Below are 21,399 nucleotides of genomic sequence, written 5' to 3'. Positions count from 1 at the left end.
TGTTGCTTTTCCCTGGCTGCTTTTAATATTTTTTCTTTATATTTAATTTTTCATAGTTTGATTAATATGTCCTGGCATGTTTCTCCTTGGATTTATCCTCTATGGGACTCTCTGTGCCTCCTGGACTTGACTGACTGTTTCCTTTCCCATGTTAGGGAAGTTTTTGACTATAACCTCTTCAAATATTTTCTCAGACCCTTTTTTTTTCTCTTCTTCTGCGATCCCTATAATTCGAATGTTGGTGTGTTTAATGTTGTCCCAGAGTTCTCTGAGACTGTCCTCAATGCTTTTCTTTCTTTTTTCTTTATTCTGCTCCCTGGCCGTTATTTCCACCATTTTATCTTCCAGCTCACTTATCCGTTCTTCTGCCTCAGTTACTCTGTTGATTCCTTCTGGAGTATTCTTAATTTCAGTAATTGTGTTGTTCATATGTGTTTGTTTGGTCTTTAGTTCTTCTAGATCCTTGTTAAATGTTTTCTGTATTTTCTCCATTCTGTTCCCGAGATTTTGGATCATCTTTACTATCATTACTCTGAATTCTTTTTCAGGTAGGTTGCCTACTGCGTCTTCATTTATTTGGTCTTGTAGGTTTTTACCTTGCTCTTTCATCTGTGACATCTTTTTTTGGCGTTTCACTTTTTGTTTGGCCTGAGACATCCAGCACTGGAGTTTGCAGGCTGTTGGATACAGCTGGGTCTTGATGTTGAGATGAGGACCTCCAGGAGGCCACACTCCGATTGATATTCCCTGGCGTCTGAGGTTCTTGTTAGTCCAGCGGTTTGGACTCAGAGCTCCCACCACAGGAGCTCAGGCCCGACCTCTGGCCTGGGAACCAAGATCCTGAAAGCATGTGGCAGGCGAAGTCATGGTCCTCCAAAGACACAGACATCCACATCCCTGGAACCGATTGGCTGGGGCACGGTGATGGGGACCTGGAGTCACCGGAGGGGCAGGGTGGTGGCTTGAGGCACACAGGGCGGCCTGGTGTCCTCGGGGTCAGAACCGGGCCACGTACACCACCCACACCGCCCAGCGCACCAGGGACTCCGCCTGGGCTTGACAGGCGTCTGCACCCCGGATTCACGTCCAAGCCCCAGATTTACGTCAGTGACCCCGGTTTTACGTCTGAGGCCCCAAATTTACATCTCAAAGGTAGCAATTTTAAATCTTCTCAGGGTTAAATCTTATTGAAAATACAGTTCATAAGATATGAACTAAATATGTAAAAAGTCTCAAATAAGGACCCACACTGTGGTTTGATATTTTGAGTAATATTTTAAATTCTGAATAATTAACAAATAATATTCTTGAGTTTCTTAATTTTTGATTTTTACAATCAGTCCTTCAAAACATGCCTTTCATACTGACTGACAGTTAACACTAATTGTACATAAATTACAACACTTGCTTTACAAACCTTCACAGGTATTCAAAGAACGATTTCAGCTTTTATCTCAATGATTTACTTTCCTGCCCAGAAGCCTTTAAAGGTTAAGTGCTTTGAAAACACAGAATAAGGGAAGCAGCTGAGAAGAAAATAATATACTGGTCTTGAAGAGGATCTTTTACCCACACTTAAGGGGTGGGGGTCGTTCAGGAAGGACATGCACAGGGAACAGGATGAGAAAATTTTTTAAACGTCTCAGTTTTTCTTAAATCAGGTCACTAGGATTCCACTGTCCCATGGCATCAATTCCATGGTTAAATATATCGATAACGTATTACATACCAAGGAAAAATTTACAGTAAATTTTGAAAGATTTAGGGATAAATTAATACTTTAGATGATCAATGCATTTATCTCCCCCCATTACAGTGAAATATTAAAATACAGTTAAAACCAGAAAATAATATGCAATGAATTTTTCTTTGTAGCCTAGAATCTTGGGGGAAAGAATAAAATAGAAGGGAGAGGGGATAATACTGATGAGCATTTTCAATTGACTGTTTCAAAACAGAGCTCTTTTATTTAGTAGAATAATAGTAGCTTAACTATATAGAGCCAAAACAAATGTTTTCTTTGCTAGCAAGAGTCTTATCCACCCGCCCCAACTGTTTTATCAAATACTTGGCTTTTGGACAGATGGACTTAATATTAAAACCTAAGAAAAATACTTGTTTCTTCTAACTTTTCTGTAACTAGAAAGCTATAGCTATTCTTGTCACCCATTCTCATTCTATCCAAGCTTTATTTATATTCAAGGATTCTTGCATGACTATAACAAATGCTTCCATGAAACATGTGCAAAAATATTACAAATTTTTGAATAATGCAAGCGTTTTAAACCTTTTATTTTCTAAAGTACCTGTGGAGTTAATATGGGTGTTTTCAAACAGATGTATCTCTACAATTCTTTACATACTAATTTGGATAGAATAGTGACCAAAAAAACGGGGGGGAAAGCGTTCACCCTGCTGTAGGGTTTCTCCTTTGTCTTTACAACTTTACCCCTGAGTTATAACTGGAGGCCTAAACTAAATCCGAGAAAAACCTGTTGAAATGACCAACACACTTTTAAGTCACTCTAAGGCAGAATCATTTGGGGGAAGGAATACAGAGGTGTGTGCACACCTGCCTGAGAGGAATATCCAAGATGGCAGGTGTTTTTGGATGAAAGGTAATGCTGTTCCACGAGTTTCCTCTTACCAGCGAAAGGACTCTCCCAGTTCATGCCACAGAGACAAGAAACTCTCTGACCTGATAAAGCATTTCAGTGGCTGCCCCCTTAGGATGGCTGTCCTTGTGCCAGGAAAGACTGTACATTCTGAGACACAGAAACTATGTTCCCAAGCCCCCAAGTGGAAAGAAATGCTATATTAAGACAAGAATAGTCACATCACTTTATCATTAACTCAGTGTTGACAAAGCCACATCATCAGTATTAAATTTTATATGATTCATATTAATTTATATTCCTGTTCTCAAAATCATTGTAGAAAAATGCCTCTTCTACTGTCATGAAGATAATGTGGGCAACTAACTTCAAATTCCAATTAATTTGGTGAGTTCTAGAGAAGGTTAAACATTTCAGAATTATATAAATAGATGCAGTTATAAAGCCTTTTAAAACAACAGAGTTTTTAAATTTCCAAATATACATGAAAAGAAATTGATCGACGTAATAAAAGAAGAAGCCGGGTTGCAAACACACACACACACTCACACACAGAACAATAATTAAGCATTAACGTGTGCCATGATTCTCAAATGGAGGACTTCTGGCCAGAGAGGACTATGAGAATCCCCTGGAGAGCTTCACACAAACTGCATTCCCTCCCCGCACCCCGTGACTCCCGTGTCCCACACAGGGACACTACCTTCTAGCTGAGAATCTGTCGTTACGTTAGCCACCCCCCAGTCACCACTTCCTGAAACTCAGTATTGACTGGTGATCCTTGGCACTCCTGATTTCCCTGTACTTCTCTCACTACCCCACTTGTGCTTTCTTTCTGGGGCAACTCTTCATCTGCTCATCCTCTTCAACTCCACAGTTTGGATCCTGGCACATGCTTTTCTACATTGTGCAATCTCTCTGGACAGCCTCAACTACTCACTGTCACAGTTGTAACTAAACTACCGCCAGGGCGCTGATGTCTCCCAAACCTGTCCCTGCAGCACTGACCTGACCTTAGTTCACCCAAGAGTCCTCCAAACAGCTCCACTCAGATGACCCACAGGCTCCAAAACTGGACTCATCCTACACGCCATACTTCTTCCATCTGGCCCCAATGTGGTACTTACAGCCACCCAGTGACCCTAATCGTATTTTGGAAACTCATTCCAGACTCCTCCTTCTCCTTACCTACTTCAGTCTCCAAGTCCTGCCAATTTTTACCTCCTCCTATTTCACACATCCCCTCCTCAGTAACCCTGCCATCGCTAAAACAAATTCAGGCACTGAGTAACTGCTACGTCACCTAAAGCCACAGGTTCCCAACCCATTTACCCATGGCTGCAATTTCTATCCATCCCCTCCCCTACCCTCTTAAAGCTATCTTCCATATTAAACCCAGAGGTAAGTACAGACCTGATATCCAACTTTCTACTTAACGCCCTTCGATCAGCTCCTTACTCACCACAGAAGTAAGACCAAACTCTCTAGCCTCACCTCCCACCCCTTCCTGTCCTACCATTAAGCTATTTCCTGCCTTTCTTTGTTCATCTTTTTGCATCTACCAGGAATATCTCTGCATGTTTCTTCCTCTAGTTATAGTTAACACTTGAAAATCCTTCAGGATTCTGATCCAGCATCAACTGTTCCAGTAAAGTTTTTCCAAAATCACCAGCACCCTATGCATCTCTCTCACTTATCATTTGACATATCAGTCAGACTGTGTGTGTGTATGTGTGCATGTGTGTGTGTGTGTGTGTGTGCATGTGTGTGTGTGTGTGTGTGTGTGTGTGCTTCCCACCAATTTAAGTTACTCAGAAGCAGGAACTGTGTCTCATTTATCTTTTTAACTCTGGCACAATGCCTGGTACCCAATGGGTAAGGAATAAATATTTGTTGAACTGAATGAAGGAAGACAAGTAGGGTCCTTTATTAATTCAGTGGTCAAACTATTTTTTACAAATCAGTCAAAGGTAACATTAAAGCTAGCATTACAGAACTATTATAAACTTCTTATTGAGTTTAAGGGGTTTAGCATCTATCCTTTTACCTATCCCATTATGTACCTCCTCATACAGTGTTATAAACTCAGCAGTAAATCTCAATACAGATCTACTTAGTACAAAAGTCATTCTATCCTATTACACTGAATTTAATGTAAGTTATATGCAACTAGACATCAAAATCCACTGAAATAAGTTTTAGAATAGAAGGCAACTCAATTTGCAAGAATTGTAGGAAATTTCTTTTCATCCAACCTACCCGAAAATTATCTGGGGAGCTCAAATGAAGTCTTTCCCTAGTATCTTCAGAAGCACCAGCACATAACCTATAAAAGATATGATAATTCCTTTCCTCTTTGCCTTGAACACAGATCCTAGATTTCTCTAGAAGATAATGTGAAACAAATCCTCCAACAACTGAACTCTAAAAAACAAAACAGAGAAATTACGTTTTTGCATTTAAAGTCTTAAAGTATAACCTACCAATGTTAAATTATCTTTTCTAATAATCATTTGTCTATCAAAGCGGTTGTAATTTATGAAATAAAGGGGAAAAAACAGATAACTAAATGTAAGTTTATAGTATTTACAGAGATCACAGTGAACATATATATTATCCCAACTGTTTAAAAGTAAAAGAGGAAAATTTAAATATATTTGCCATGAGTTCAAGTACAGCACCAATTCTATCAAGACCCTCCCTGTATTTTCCAAAAACACTCCCCAAACATATTACCCCGAAACTCACTCTCACTTACCTTTTCATTGAAATGTATTTCCACAAATTTCCCAAATCGACTGCTATTATTGTTGCGAACAGTCTTTGCATTTCCAAAGGCTTCTAAGAGTGGGTTAGCTATTGAAAAAGAAGTGAAAATACGTCATCAGAAAGTTAGCATGAAGGACAATTACAAAGCAACATGCATAGTATGTTTCCATTTATTAATAAACATAAATAACTAGAAAAGTATTCTCAGAAACATTAACATGAATGAATTCACTTGTAATGTCAAATCCCACAAATATTTATTGAGTACCACTATGTGCGGGCCCTATTAAAGTGCAAGAGATGGAAAAGTTACTCAAAATTTATTTAAAAAAAAAAAAAAAAAGTAAGTGTTATGAGAAAGATTAAATTTTCAAAAGTCACTAGGTTACAAAATTTATAACTCAACTTTAAAAATTACTCCCTAAAAATTTTATGGTTTTCACATCAGCCCTACAAGAGCAGTGACGATAGTAAAGAAAACAGCAAGCTTCCTGTGACGAAATACAGGCAAGAAGTTATTAGTTGACTTACATTTAAAAATATACATTAATAAAACCTCCAGATTTAACATTTTTTTTGATAGATTTAACATTTTTACATGCACATCCAACAAAATCTAACAAATAAGCATTTACAGAATTACCTACGAAAGGTTCTCAGAACAATAGTTCTTGAAATCCCAATGAACAAATGTAAAATTTTAACTGTCTTCATTTTATAATTTCACACATTCTCTCTCTCGCTCGCTCTCTCTCTACCTGACTGGAAAAGAGCTCCTAGAGTCTATTCTGGTACTCACCACTCTTAACTATAAGCATACCAGATTAGTGTCAATCTTACTCATATATTCCTTCAATAACCTCATAAACTGCTTCATATGTTTACTGCTAGAATATTTCTTATGAAATCTTTTAAAGTCCATTTCTCTTATTCTATCCACAGTAGAAAGCTTAACTAGTCACTAAACCCTTTTAAAGATCACTCCCACATTGCTTCACTTGCTAAAATAAGAAAGTATTAAAACTAAAAGAAATACTAGCATGTATTCCTCACCTAAAGATTTCTATGGCCCTGCCAGTTAACATAAACTATTCTCCAGTAAGGAGCTGTAGAGACATTTGGAATAACACTTTCCAACTGTCCTCAACTAGAGCACGTTACACATTGCACAGTACGTTCTCATAGAAGAAACCAGGCTTATCTGGTTTCAAAGCAAATCTGTACCTCAAGTAAACAAGTCTGAATATTAATTAGTATTCTATTAAATTAACCCATTATTTGTTTTTTATTTATTCAATTTTAAAGGGCAATTCCCTCACTAAAGGCACTTTACTGTGACTATACCTAGGTGTGTCACAGTACCACAGTGAGAACTGTAGATAAAAATTAGAAAACTATTTATATCAAGAAATATGAAAAATCTTACTGATGCAAACTTTAAAAACGTTTATTAGAGTCAAATTTATATTCATCTACATGCATATTTTACATAATTGTGAAAAAAATGTATGTAACATTTGCCTGCCATGATATAGCGAAATGCATGAACATAAAAGGCCCCTGATAAATTTTTGTTCAACTGGAATTTTTCTTTAAAATGTCAAGAATATTAAAATATGCACCTAGTAGAGCATATAGTTAAGATGCCTGGGTTTATGTCCCATTTCCACAACTGATGAGCTTATTTACTCTTCAGAAAGTTACTTAAACTCTTTCTACCTTAGTTTCTCATCTGTGAAGCAGGGATAAAATAGTACTTACCTCGTATTCTATGGAGATTTAAGTTAGGTAACAGATTTTAAGCAAATCAGACAATGCCTAACACATCCCACACATGTCAGTATCATCATCATTATTAAATACTTACTGAAGGGGTGAGAAGAGTGTCCAAAGAGGCGTGAAACACCTCAGAGAACTAAAAGGAGATCAATGTGACGAAAGCATAAGGCTGCAGAGGAACGACTCAATCAGACCAGAGGAGGTGGGGCAGGCCACACAGAGCACTGGAGGTGATGATATGAATTTGGGGTTTTAGCTTGAGAGAAATACGAAGCCAATAAAGGGCTCAGAGCAAAAGAGGTCATTCCAACTTCCACACAGAGAATAGGTTAAAGGGCAGCGAGACCATAAGAGGGGAGACCAGACAGGAACCTGTGCTGCAGGAGGTTGCTGCAGACTCAGCGTGACGGCGGCGGAGACCAAACAGGATCCGAGAAGGCTCTAAGGGGTGAGCAAGCCCTGACAGCCCGAGGAAGTCAATTTACAGACTCCTGCCTTCCAAGTGTACTCTTTCGTTAAAATGATTTCCCCCAGCACCTCATTTCCAAATAACCCTCTCCCTTTCTCCTTTACAAAAACAAGGTCAACAAAATAAACAGGAGGCAGGAGGGCTTCCTATATTCCTCTCATTCATCCGACAGATATTTATGGAGCATATACTATGTATCAGGCACTATTCCAGGAGTTTGGAATATACAAAATCCCTGCCCTCTTAGCACGTACATGGGGTCAGGGGGGAAGACAACAGACAATAAGTAAATGAGAAGATAACATCTGAGCAAAGATTTGTAGGAGATGGGAGAGTCTTTTGGATCTCCTGGAGAACACTCCAGACCACTTAGAGGATTCTTCTAAGTTAATTTCAGTACATATCTAACAATGGAAAATAAGAATTTTAAAAATTAACAATACCTTCGACAATTCTATCATCAATGTCTTGACCGGTTCCATACGATTCAGTCAGATATCTGTTTAAAATACAGGATTAAAAAAATGCTGGATGAGAATGATATTGCATGCATTATCTTTCTAATTTTAATATTATTTAATACATCTAAAATTTAAACCTGGATCATGCACTGGAATGGCTTATTTAAAATTTTATATTTAAATGCAACTACTATTCTGTTATAGCTTTTTAAATATATTTTTTTTAATTTTGATTGATTGATTGATTGCTATGTTGGGTCTTCGTTTCTGTGCTAGGGCTTTCTCTAGTTGCGGCAAGCGGGGGCCACTCTTCATCACGGTGCGCGGGCCTCTCACTATCGTGGCCTCTCTTGTTGCGGAGCACAGGCTCCAGACGCGCAGGCTCAGTAGTTGTGGCTCACAGGCCTAGTTGCTACGCGGCACGTGGGATCGTCCCAGACCAGGGCTCGAACCCGTGTCTCCTGCATTAGCAGGCAGATTCTCAACCACTGCGCCACCAGGAAAGCCCCTGTTATAGCTTTTTAAACGTTTAAAATTCTATTTGGATGGCCTTTAACATCTAAATCAGCATTATTTTTAAAACTTTTTGGGAATATTCTGATTTTAACCAACTATTTAGTTGTAAACATGCCACACATTGCACACAGAAATATTCATCTTTGACACTAGGAGGAGGGTTGTGGGGAGATAGAAATAAGAAGGCCTATCATCATAAACTTAAGGTAAAAAATGGTTTCAGCCACTCTAATGGCAGGACTATTGAAAAAAGAACGTAAAGGCTGGATTTTGAAGGAACATTCCAAGATTTCCCTTTTCCTAACCAGCACTGGTCTTCTCCAGGATCCTCATGAGAATAGATGTCAGGGCTAGATTTCAACAGTCTGCAGCTTAGCTCCCACATGTCTGTTTTTGTAAAAGGGATAGAGCCCACCATTTCAAACTATGTCACAAAGCATGCAAGAGTATTCAAAGTCAATGGGTTCAAATCTCAAGGAGATCTTTGTAACTCTTTGCTCATAACATGTTCATGGCAACACTATTCACAAGAGCCAAGAGATGGAAGCAACCCAAGTGCCCAAGTGCCCACTGAGGAATGAATGGGTAAACGAAATGTGATACATACACACGAGGGAATATTACTCAGCCATAAAAAGGAAGAAAATTCTGACACAGGCCACAACATGGATGAACCTCGAGGACATCATGCTATGGGGGATAAGCCAACCACAGAAAAACAAAAAGTATATGATCCACTTATATAAGGTATCTAGAGTAGTCAAAATCATAGAGGCAGGAAGTAGAATGGTGGTTGCCAGGGGTTGGGGTCAGGGGAAACGGGGAGTTGTTTAACGGGTACAGAGTTTTAGTTTCTCAAGATGAAAGGTTCTGGAGACTGGCTGAACAACAATGTGAATATACTTAGCACTACTGAACTGTACACCGAGAAGTCATTAAGATGGTAAATTTTATGTTATATATTTTTTTACCACAATTGAGAAAAATCAACCTGCTCAAAATATTCTAGGTCAGATAAATACTCCTCACCTTAGAACAAATTTTGTATTTTCCGTTTTGCCAGCTCCTGATTCTCCAGATACAATGACAGACTGACTCATCTTGAGCACCTTCATGTCTCGAAAAGCCTTATCAGCTGGGGTCAAAATAATACATTAGCGATGAACAGTGTATTAAATACAAAATTTTCCAAATGATAGAAAGTCCATTTACTATCAAAAAGCACTTGCTCCTAAAGAAATTATAATGTGTGTTTACAGTTACCAAAATTTTTAAATAAAATCATTGAAAAGTGTTCAAAACACCTCTAAAGGTATATACGTTAAATGTTCTCTCTAGTTATCCTGACAGCTAAGTAATATGAAATCAAATAAACAACTCTTATGTTTGTACTAGAATGTCTCCACATTATGAGCTGTGGCTCAGCTTTTCCTAATACTAGAGCAGACCTGCAGAGAGACGAAAAATGCTCACTATGCATAGCTAATGACATCCCCGGAGAAAAAAGCAAGAAGTAATGAGCTACCAATCAAGAAATCTGGCAGCCAAAATTTCTGCTGAAGAAAAAAAAATGCATAACTGCACAATAAATCTGTGGGTTTTTTCCTGTAATACTACTATTAAATGTAAACATCGTGTAGAATTTTTCAGCATTTCAAAAATAGGCAAAATTAACTGCTTTAAATTTTTTAGATTTGTGATTATTTATATATACAATTTTTAACTATCTGCATTATACTCCAACAATTTAGACTATAAAATGTCTTTAAGACTCCACAGACAAGATGAGTACAATTCAGTTCTATTAAAGTGGGCTCAAATTAAAACAATTTTGATTAAAAATTAGGTCCTGACAAACTTAGCCCTATAAGGCAACTATTTCTCGCCTCAGACATGTGCTACCCATACCAGTGAAGAAAGCTCTACTAATGGCTTTTACTCTAAGGGCCAAATGCACACTACACACAGGAGTATTCACATCCCTTGACCAATTTATCAGCAATCTGTTCCACCCACTTTTGTGGAATCGTTGTAAAAACTTTTTTAGCAGTAAACAACTAAAAACAAAAGCCGGTTTATTTACATTTTAAACATGTAACTTGCTCACACTGAGGTTCTAAGGATTTTGCACCATTTAGCCAGCTGATAGAACACACTCCCAAGCCCATCAGAGCATCACAGAACCAGAACTCAATGTGCAGCTGCACTGGACTTGCTGTACACATTCATTCTTGCCTAGTAGCACACAGTACATGGTCAGCCAAATCTAGAGGTGAAGCCCGGTCAGGCCATAATACAGGTACAAAGAGAAAGCCCAAAGAGAAACTAATTGCACTAAGAACCAGAACCAAAACGGTTCTGGTTGCACTAAGAACCAGAACCAGCTATGTCTGAATCCCAAGGCTTAGCTAACATCTCTGTACCTGCAGCCACCAGCTACAGGGGACGCCTGTCAAATAACTCCCTCTCTGCTCCTCAGAGCTAAAGTGCTCTGAGATGAGACAGCGCCTGAGAAAGGCAGAGACAGATGTTGCTGCCTTCCCACACGGATCCCCCAGAGATAGGAAGCATGTATCACTGTCGATCCTTTACAGTTTACAGAGCCCTGATGCGGGGCAAAGCATGGAAGACGTCTGCTCTCACAGCTCCTTTCTAGCCCAGGTAACGCGCTCACTAGTGATGACCTGGGTAACAGCAGACAGCCCGGGCCTCCTTCCTAGTTGTGGAAGGAGGACACTTTTCAGGTGGAGTCAGAAGAAAACAATAGGTCAGCTTTTATTATGACCCACTTTCAACTGGGTGGACACGCTTAAGACGACACGGGCCTTTAACAAAGGTAATGAGGTACAACTGCCCCGTGAGTTGGCCGCAAAAGTATCTTCCCCACCCTGTGTGAATACATGCTCCTGACATGGTGATACATTCAGAATGCACACAAGCCCTCCAAAATACATATTCGATTCATGGTATCTCTTATTAATCCAAAAGAAAAACTGAGTAAATTTGTACAATTTAAAGAAAAATAAATATTAAGATACAATTAAATTACTTACCAATTGCAAAGACATGAGGTGGCATCGTCCCAAGAGATTTTCCTTGGTACGACTTTATTGTTTCTGAAGAATATATTTTAGGTATGTCAAAGTATGGGTTCACTGCAATCAGAATGTTGGCCACATATGTCTAAGTGGGAAAGACAGAAACATAAAATTTTCCAATGACTGTTTTCATTTAAAACCAAACAAGGGTCACAGGAGAAAGAACACACAGCAAATAGACACCCCCAGTTCTCTCTATAAGTAGAACTCCTAAATCTGCATTTCTGGACCTAAATATTCCCTGATCTCTATAGGACCCCTATTTCTCTAACTCTTAATAAATATTTACATCTTCTTAACCCATAGCCATCTAAAGCTCAGCACATCCAAAATCAAAATCATCTCTCTTGACCTCCCTTTGCCTCAAAGGAAACATGCGCCTCCCACCCCCCCTCCCAGGTTCATCACTAACAGGTCTGCATGGGCAGAGCTGAGTCTACACCTTCATCTCAGACACCTTCTGCTGACTCCACTTATGACACCTACTCTATGCCTACAGCCTGAGTTTTGCTTATTTGTATTCCTCACCTAGACTACTTTCTTCACCCGGCTACTAAACAGTTTAACATAGCTCACAGGACCCTCTAGGCCCTGAGGAGTTTAACATAGCTCACAGGACCCTCTAGGCCTATGCCCATCACTGAAAGCCAAGGACTGATTTAGCTCGGTGGTGACCACTTGGTCCCAGAGTTTTGCAAAACAGCATATGCGCTAACCATTGCCTAGAATACTGACGGGCTAAATGTTTAATGAGCAAGTGAAGCTTGCTTTTAAATCTGAAATTTAACTGTGGCTTCAAAAGACCAGAAAAATGCCACCAATAGGATTTATATATAAAATTCCTCGTGGGGAGAAAGAGAGTTGTGGTTTAGCAATTAGTTGTGGTTTACTGGCCAAACCAGGGCACACAAGACCATGTTTTTCTCTTTTCTGCTTCTAGCTGTGGAAGGGAAATGATGCAGAAACCCTGAACTCTCAGCCGACTCATCTAAAATTCCATGAATGTTCCCAAAGATGTTTCCTGGAGTTGGGTAAAAAATAAGAAATTCCCGATAATAATGTTTCTATGGGAAACAAAAGGAAAGTAATAGAGACTTTAGTAACCAAGGGAAATGTTAAATGTGAGTTAGCTATTGTTCTACTTAACTCTAAGGGAGAATGGTGGCAACTCTGGTTGGTGAGACGTATAAAAATATCCAATTTAAACTATTCTGAACTGCTCCCCTCTCTTACATATATTATGATAATAATAACTCTATTTGTGTATTGCTGATATTTACTGGTTTTAAAACTAAAAGGCATTAACTGGCTAGGCAAAAACCCACCAGTCACGGCTTTCATTAACTTTGAAAATACTGGTTTTCCAAACAGGATCTGATGATCCTAAACAGCCATTATCTAACACTATCTAACAACCGCATACACATCTTAGGAAAAGAAGGCAATAACAGCTAGGAATAACCTTAAAATTCTCCAGAGTGATGCAGACATTATACATGAGAAACAAAAACTTAAATTTCACAAATAGGTAATTATTTCTATCAAGCACGTGATTTAGCAAAGACTTGCAGGTCAACTAAACATAATGTGAAAAAAAGAAAACTAATTTTTTTGAAAGCACAATGAATTTTGCACGTAAACCTTCAGCTATCAATGGTCACAGTGAGCAAACATAGCACCACTGCAGCACAGGAAGCCTTAAAAGACCAACGAAAATCCCATGGGTGTGAAGCTTTCCTATAAACATCCCAAATAAAAACAAAGTATCTCAATTTCTTTGAATAAGATCATTCTGTAAAGGTAACTTAAAATTTGTAAACTTCAAGAAAAAGATATTAAAACAATTAAAATTTGCTCAAATAAATAAGATTGCTCCACTACCACCAAGAGATGTTAGACATGTAAAGAAAAATTAGCGGCCAGTTCTACTTGAAAGATGGTTACATCTAAATCAACTTTTACTGACTTATTACAAGTTAAGCTGCTTTAACAAACAAATTTTTTAAATTTTTATTATTTTAGTACCTAAAACAACATTTAGCACACATTAGATACTCAATATTAGTATGCTGATCAAGTGAATTTTGCTTCTAAATATATTTTTAAATAAGAATAGCCATATATATATATGTGTGTGTGTGTGTGTGTGTGTGTATATATATATATTAACCGAAATACACTATTTAGTTGATTTTGAGAAAAGTCAAGGAGGAAAGGAAAGACTTAATAACTATGTATAACCGAAAGACAGCAAGTAAACTCTTCTGGAAAAGACTAGATTAGTTCTATTTCCCAGCTGTCATTACTTGGACAGATGGCAAAGACTAAAGGTAATTTAGTCAGAATTAAGTAAGTACAATTAGCCAAATTGATAGCGATATAAAAGATTAAGAATGTCATTTGATCTAGGAAGTGTCAAAGAAGCCATGTGTTTTCTTCGTTCAAAAATAATGAAGAGTCCCATCTTTATAACAGGAGGCCTACAGTGCGGTAATTTACCTCCAGCCAACAAAGGGATATATAGAACTCATATGTGCCCAATGAATCATTATAATTAAAACAGACTAGTTAAGTATCCATCTGAATAATTTGGTACAAACCCTATTTCCATTAAAAGCATTGTCTTTCATTTTTAAGTATCCTGGGTTTTTAGGGTAAGTTATCTGTTTGGAATGAAATATTGCAACTATTCAGTCTCTATGATCAGCATTTCAGTGTTCCTGATATTTCCTCACGTACTGCCTTCTATTCTAATTCACACTGTTTTGTCTTCCAAGTTTTTAATTTCATTACGTATGCCTTATGGTCTGCCTTAAACGTTTTGCAGAACAATGTGGAAACTGCATCAATTAAAAAGATCTACAGGGGCTTCCCTGGTGGCGCAGTGGTTAAGAGTCTGCCTGCCGATGCAGGGGACACGGGTCCGAGCCCTGGTCTGGGAAGATCCCACATGCTGTGGAGCAACTGGGCCCGTGAGCCACAACTACTGAGCCTGCGCGTCTGGAGCCTGTGCTCCGCAACAAGAGAGGCCGCGATAGTGAGAGGCCCGCGCACCACGATGAAGAGTGGCCCCCACTTGCCGCAACTAGAGAAAGCCCTCGCACAGAAACGAAGACCCAACACAGCCAAAAATTAAAAAAAAAAAAAAAAAAGATCTACAGATATATGCCAAAAGTTAAAAAATCAAAACTCAAAATAATTAGTGTTTTTTTTTTTAAATATCCAAATTGGATAGTTTTAAGTCTGAATGATATTAGATGATGCTCTGCATTCATCATTTCATTCTGCAAATATTTATTAAGTGCCTACTATGTACCATGTGTGGTCTAAGCCCTGGTGTTAGAGCAATAAATCAGAAAAGAATCCTTATCCTCACGGAGCTCACCCTCCGTTCAGCAGGCTCAGATCAAGTGTGATTTCCTGTTAGAAAATCTCAAGCTCAACAGAATCAAACAGTAGCAGGTAAAATAATTATTCGCACAAAAACTTAACGTACAGGTAAAATACTTACGTAAATTCTGTCCTTACTGTATCGAACTTTGATATTGTGGAGCAGTGTGGCTTCATTCAAATACATTAATGAACCTGAGACGGAAAATTTGTAAATCATTAGATATTTGAAGAAAGAAAGTAAAATAAAACAATGCCATCTTAATCTGAATCACTCTGATCCAAGTTAAAATTCACCTGTTAACGTTAGATTTAATTCCATCTTTTTTCCTGGTACATGTAAACCCCAGAGGCTGATTTAAAATGTATCTAGTTTACATATGTGTGACAGTGATATTTTTAAACAATAAATTTCCAGCGAGGTGAGTACCTCTAGTTAGTACCAGGTGAGTACAAAAAACCGAGGACAATTCAAGTGGAAAAAAAAAACTACTTTAGATAGTGCTGATTTTAATACATTTTGACACAAAAAAGGTTAGTAGACGACACTAATCCCATCTGATGCTCAGAATTACAGGAAAAACACAAAAGATAAAATTTTAGAATGGGAAGGGATCATGTCATTCAGGCAGTGCCTCACGACTGACAGACTAAACAAGAATCCTGGAGAAATCTGTACGTCTTAAACCAGGATATGCAGCTAACAACTGACAGCAGCATCAGGGTAGAAATCTTGTTTTTCTAACGTCTGTCCTCCTAACGCTCTGACACATCCTGTTCTCCCAGCCTGATCTACTGCCCCGGCCCTCAGTCCCCTGAGCTCCATTTCCACGTTGCCACCACGCACTTGAGCAGACAAGCCCACTCTTCCCCCAGCCACTCTGCTTCCATTATCAGCACCACCGTTTCTCACTCATCTATTCTGCAAGCCTTAGTCAATACTAGGACCATCCTCTCTCCCCCTCCTTGCTCTAAGCCCATTTCCAAGTCTTTATACATGTGATAAAGTATAGCACAGCGCCAGCTTCATGGTAGGCACTCAAAATTAGCACAATCTGAGTCTGAAATGTCTCTCCTTTCTTCCCATTTCCACAGCCCCAATCCCAGTTTAGGCGTCGTCACCTCTTCTGTAATCACAGCAGCCTCTCACTTGTCTACTGCCGCAGTCTCTCTCCTCTCTAACCCAGATTGCTCAGTGCATTAATCTAACCACACTAGAGCCCTGACTAAACCTCTCTCTTCCTCAAAACTCATCAGTGGGTCTCCGTCAACTACCAAATCCATGTTCAAGTCTGATATTCAAGGCCCTTAGTAAACCTGCATTCAACTGACCTTTTCATATAATTTTCCATAACTCCCTTTAATATGGTCTAACCTGCAGGCAGACTAAACCATTTACCAAACTCAACTATCATGCATGCATTGGGCTGCACCTCTATATTTCTAGGTATCAAAAATCTACCTATCCAAAAAAAAAATCTACCTATCCTTTAAGGTCAGTTCAAAGACAATCCCTCAAATGACACCTCCCCATTCTCACTACCCCACCACCACTAGGACTACTTGCTCCTCTGTACTTTCGTTATGGTGCTTACCACAGGATGCCAGTCTTGTGATGACGGTTTTGTATACCCGGTTTTGGCTTCTATACCGGATCCCTGAGGGCAGGGCCCTGCCTGATTCATTTGCTTGTTTGCTTGATCCCTCACTGAAGTTGTATATATGCCTACACTGTATGTATATATAAAACCTACAGTGCAACACCCGACCAATTCTGTCAAACAAGAGCCCGTTGCTCTACCTGCCTCAACAGACTGCCCGTGCTTCCACACTCACACGACGCAGCCAGTTCACACCGCAAGGACACGGGCCTCACTGATTTCTAATGCCACTTACAGCAGAAAAATACAGAGTAAGACGTGGGTGGAGGCCCCTGACAGTTGAAGTGCAGCCCTCCTTTCAGTTGAGGAAAGATGTGGAGAAGGCAGGCAGCAGGGGGTATCTCGTGTGGGCTTCGGTCCCCTACTTTCTATACCCCTGCACTTCTTCCACCCCCGTCCCCAGGAGCTTGATCTACAAGCTGCCTTTCCTTACGCAAAGCACAACATCGAACCGCTCGCCCATCGCTCAGCTTCCTCTGAAACTGCCCGGCCGCATGATGCTACTCTCTCTGCCTCCTGTAAGTAAGAATGCCTAACGCCACGATACGGCTCCCCTAGCAAAGCTAATCATATGAACCTACATGGCATGCGGACGGCTGCTTGCCCTTCTTTCTCTACCTCCTCCCATACTCGCCACCAGCCTTCTCAGGGATACCTGGTAATCCAACTGAATAAATCCCTCACTGCTGTCCACAGACAGACGGATGGATAAAGAAGGTGTGGCACATATATACAATGGAATATTACTCAGCCATAAAAAGAAACGAAATTGAGTTATTCATAGTGAGGTGGATGGACCTAGAGTCGGTCATACAGAGTGAAGCAAGTCAGAAAGAGAAACACAAATACCGTATGCTAACACATATGTATGGAATCTAAAAAAAAAAAATGGTTCTTAAGACCCTAGGGGCAGGACAGGAATAAAGACCCAGATGTAGAGAATGGACTCAAGGCCACGGGGAGGGGGAAGGGTAAGCTGGGACGAAGTGAGAGAGTGGCATGGACATATAGACACTACCAAATGTAAAATAGCTAGCTAGTGGGAAGCAGCCGCATAGCACAGGGAGATCAGCTCTGTGCTTTGTGACCACCTAGAGGGGTGGGATAAGGAGGGTGGGAGGGAGACGCAAGAGGGAGGGGATATGGGGATATATGTAAATGTATAGCTGATTCACTATGTTATAAAGCAGAAACTAACACACTATTGTAAAGCAATTATACTCCAGTAAAGATGTTAAAAAAGAAAAAAAATCCCTCACCTTTGAAATATCTGCCAATGACAATAAAAATTTGGACCAGAGGGTCTTCCTCTTAAATTATGCCACTCAGACTACTCCATTTAAATAAAGACACAGAAAAGGAAAGACAGAAGGGAACATGTACGACCCTCGGCTTGCCAGAATGGGAAATGCTAAGTCTCAGTGGCCTTTGCATCCCTGAAGGCACGACCTAGGGATGCTCAGAGGGTCCTGGAAATCACTTCCTGCTCCACCGAATTCCCTCCTCCCCTCCTCTCCTAGTGGCCACCCCAGGGCTACTTGGTGGGGCTACTGACATGCAATACTTTCGGTGAACTGTTCGCCTTTTATGCCTAATTATTCATAGATTTAACTATATACTCGATATTAAAAATTTTTAAGTAAGACATAATAAAAGAATGAACATCTTTGTTTCTTTATAAACTCCGTAAGAAGAATTTTGGTATAATTAATATATACTGAGCACACCAAAAGTTTCTAATGAAGACTGGATATCACTCAATTATTAAATTTAGGAATCTGACTAGGGAGTTATCTAAGCATTTAAGATTCTACTTATTTGTCACAGTTCTGGTTCACTGAGAGAAAAAAAAGAACCCACAAACAACTTCAACACAGTAGAAGTCAATCGATTGTATCATTACACTGCTGTAGAAGTCATTCCATTACTGAAAAAGAGACTGAACCAGGCAACTTTGGGGATTCTTTCCAATATTATAGTTTATACTTTATTATTCTCGACTTCTAACAGGGATCATTCACGAAGATTATTACATGCCATGTAAGTAACAGTAGCTTAAAAATTAGCACAAAAATTGCTTATTTTAATTACCAACCTCACATCCCTGAACTACTTTCCTATTCTGGCATTAATCCTCAAGAGTCAAGTAAAAAGGCAAAGTTAACATACTAAACTCCACACATAAAAACCCTTCACATAGAAAACCTGGAGCTAAAACCAAAGGTAATAAATTCTGCTATATTATGAGGGCACTACCAGAAGTCAACTCGTGGGTCTGTTTCAACAGAACCTTTATCACATAGTTCAGGATGTTCTATAGACATCAAGCTTTTAAACATTACATTATTACCGTGATGCAGAGAAGAAGAAAGGATTTTAGAAATACGCACGTGAGACCCAAACAAACAACGCCAACGGTCACTTGGCAGAGGACAGTGGTGTAGTGGGCAACCAAGCCTCAGGCAAAAGGACTAAACTACTAAATGATGGAACCACTTTCGCTGGAAAACCTGCATTCTAAACTCAACCGTTAGAGCTGTGTTCGTGATGTGGTTTCAGAAAGGGGACATCAAGTAGGGCTGGACTGTGCGGTGAGGACAGGTACATCCTCAGCAACATTCCTGCCGTCTGGCATCACCAAAGTCAACACCTGCAAGAAGCAGCACATCTCCACTAAGACCAGGGAAACTGCACGGTTAGACAAGTCCACCACCATGAAACAATCAGAGGGAGGCTGCTTTAAAATATTTAAGAGAGGGATTAAAAGTAATTCGACATCATTTATTACGTTTAGCTCTATGTGGATACATAAACCAAAAAACATTATTTTGATATATGAAAAGGACTGATTCCAATTCCGAATACCCTAGCAAGTTTTAACAGAAAAGAATTTTCTCTTATTTTACATACGATAGAATCTCGTTCCTTTCTGTTGTTGTTCTGATTGCTGTTCAGAAAAATATTATCCCATCAGACAAACTCTCTAGCAATTTTGGAAAGGAAGGGAGCGCCACATTTTTTCTCTCTGTCTCTTACACCTAATAACAACAGATACCGTCTATTGAGAGGCTGTGAGAGGTCAGGCACTGCACCAAGCATTTTAAATGTATCAGATAGATAAATCATATCATATAGATAAATGTATCTAAGCACGAAACATAAAAATCATTACTCCTGTTCTCCAGAAGAGAAGCTCAAAGGGGAGAGAGAAACTGCCTACCGGCACACAGCTTCCTAATGGCACAGTCAGAATCTGAACTCGGGGCTCCCCCATTACTCCTGCATTCCACGTCACGTAGGGGGATCTTACAGGCTTACTCAAATGCGAACTCCAGAGAAAACCAATAAGGACAAAATATATTCCTTTCTCCTACCTCTCTTATTTAATTGCAGAGTTTTTAATGCCAGATACATTTAACGAAACCCATGACAACTGGACATGATTCTTAAATATCGCCACATAAAAAATGAAACATGATTACCACTTTATCTTGAAAATGTAAGAATAAACATGGCCTATTGCTCTGGATACAGTATTTTTTCGCCAAAAATTCTAAGATAGTTGTAAGTCGAATTAATGTTGCACTTTAATCCAATGTTCTGAAATCAATTTTCAATTAGTACTTATTACATAGTATTTTTTTTAATGTCTGTTTCCTTCAAAGGGTGACACTAAATGGGTCCTCTTGACTCAACTTCCAAATTACTGAACCACATATACAACTATAAAAATCATCTGATTCCAGATGATTCAGAGGTTCAAGAAACAAAAAACAAAAAACATAAAACCAAGAGATCTTTAGTTCAGGCTTCATAGTTAGTAAATGATTACCATTCCCTGTATTTACACAACTGAGATAACACTAAAAAGATATTCAGGAGACCCCTTCACCAAAGTGCAAATGTGAGAGAACAATGCATCTAGGACTGTGGGGCCCCTGAACCTTCAGGTCAAAAGGCAACATTTCTTCTGAACAAGGACGGTGTGCCGTGTAATATAATCACTCACGTACTTTTTGAAGGAACAGTTCCCTTTTCTATGATGAGAACTAGTTTTTAAATTGATACTTACAGTTATCTTCCACATCTTTTTTACTGTCCTCTTCTGCAGGGAACACTTGGTTTATGAGAGCCAGAAATGTCTAAAAAACACAACAAGAGCTCATTAAACGAGAAGCTTACAAACAGTAAGAAAGATAAAGGAGCTTAACTGACTGCATACATTGAAATAATGGCAATAATATGCTCTTCATTAAAATGTAATACAAGATCCTACTACTGAACAAGTCATTACTCACATATATTATCCATTATTACCATGAACATGAAATCAATAATGGAAATCAATAAAACAAAAACAAAACCTGTGCTGTAACACCTAGAGTGGGACAAAACAAGAAGTATATTAATATGTTTACATATAGGTATGCTATTTAACAACTTTTTAAAAAAATAAAAATTTTAATGTTTATGTATACAGCAATTTTATTGTTTTAAAAAAGGAAAAAAGTAACATCCAATCAATCAGATAACACCAACAGACCATAATTTAATTAATGCTATTGTCTGAGTAAAACACATTAGACACAAATTCCTGTACAGGAATGTGTCAAAAATATAAACAGTATCCAAAACTATTAG

The 21,399-nt window shown here is 38.9% G+C and overlaps 1 protein-coding gene across 12 annotated transcripts in view; it reads right to left on the bottom strand.

Moving 5' to 3' along the window:
* Positions 1-21,399, bottom strand: part of MYO6 (myosin VI) — a 137,491-nt gene that overhangs the window by 58,047 nt on the left and 58,045 nt on the right. For 11 of the 12 annotated variants that reach the window (XM_082405035.1, XM_082405034.1, XM_082405033.1 and 8 more), the window contains 7 exons: positions 20,831-20,900; positions 15,219-15,292; positions 11,663-11,792; positions 9,639-9,744; positions 8,076-8,131; positions 5,374-5,471; positions 4,875-5,039 (listed from right to left, as the gene is read on the bottom strand). In XM_082405035.1, coding sequence (XP_082261161.1) covers positions 4,875-5,039; positions 5,374-5,471; positions 8,076-8,131; positions 9,639-9,744; positions 11,663-11,792; positions 15,219-15,292; positions 20,831-20,900 — 699 coding nt within the window. Of the gene's footprint in view, positions 1-4,874; positions 5,040-5,373; positions 5,472-8,075; positions 8,132-9,638; positions 9,745-11,662; positions 11,793-15,218; positions 15,293-19,148; positions 19,436-20,830; positions 20,901-21,399 lie in introns of those variants that run through there. The other variant, XM_082405044.1, reaches the window with a different exon arrangement.

The sequence above is a fragment of the Balaenoptera borealis genome (genome assembly GCF_965194805.1).
Source record: "Balaenoptera borealis genome assembly, chromosome: 9".
NCBI lineage: Eukaryota > Metazoa > Chordata > Mammalia > Artiodactyla > Balaenopteridae > Balaenoptera > Balaenoptera borealis.
This window is presented reverse-complemented; position numbering and strand designations above follow the sequence as displayed.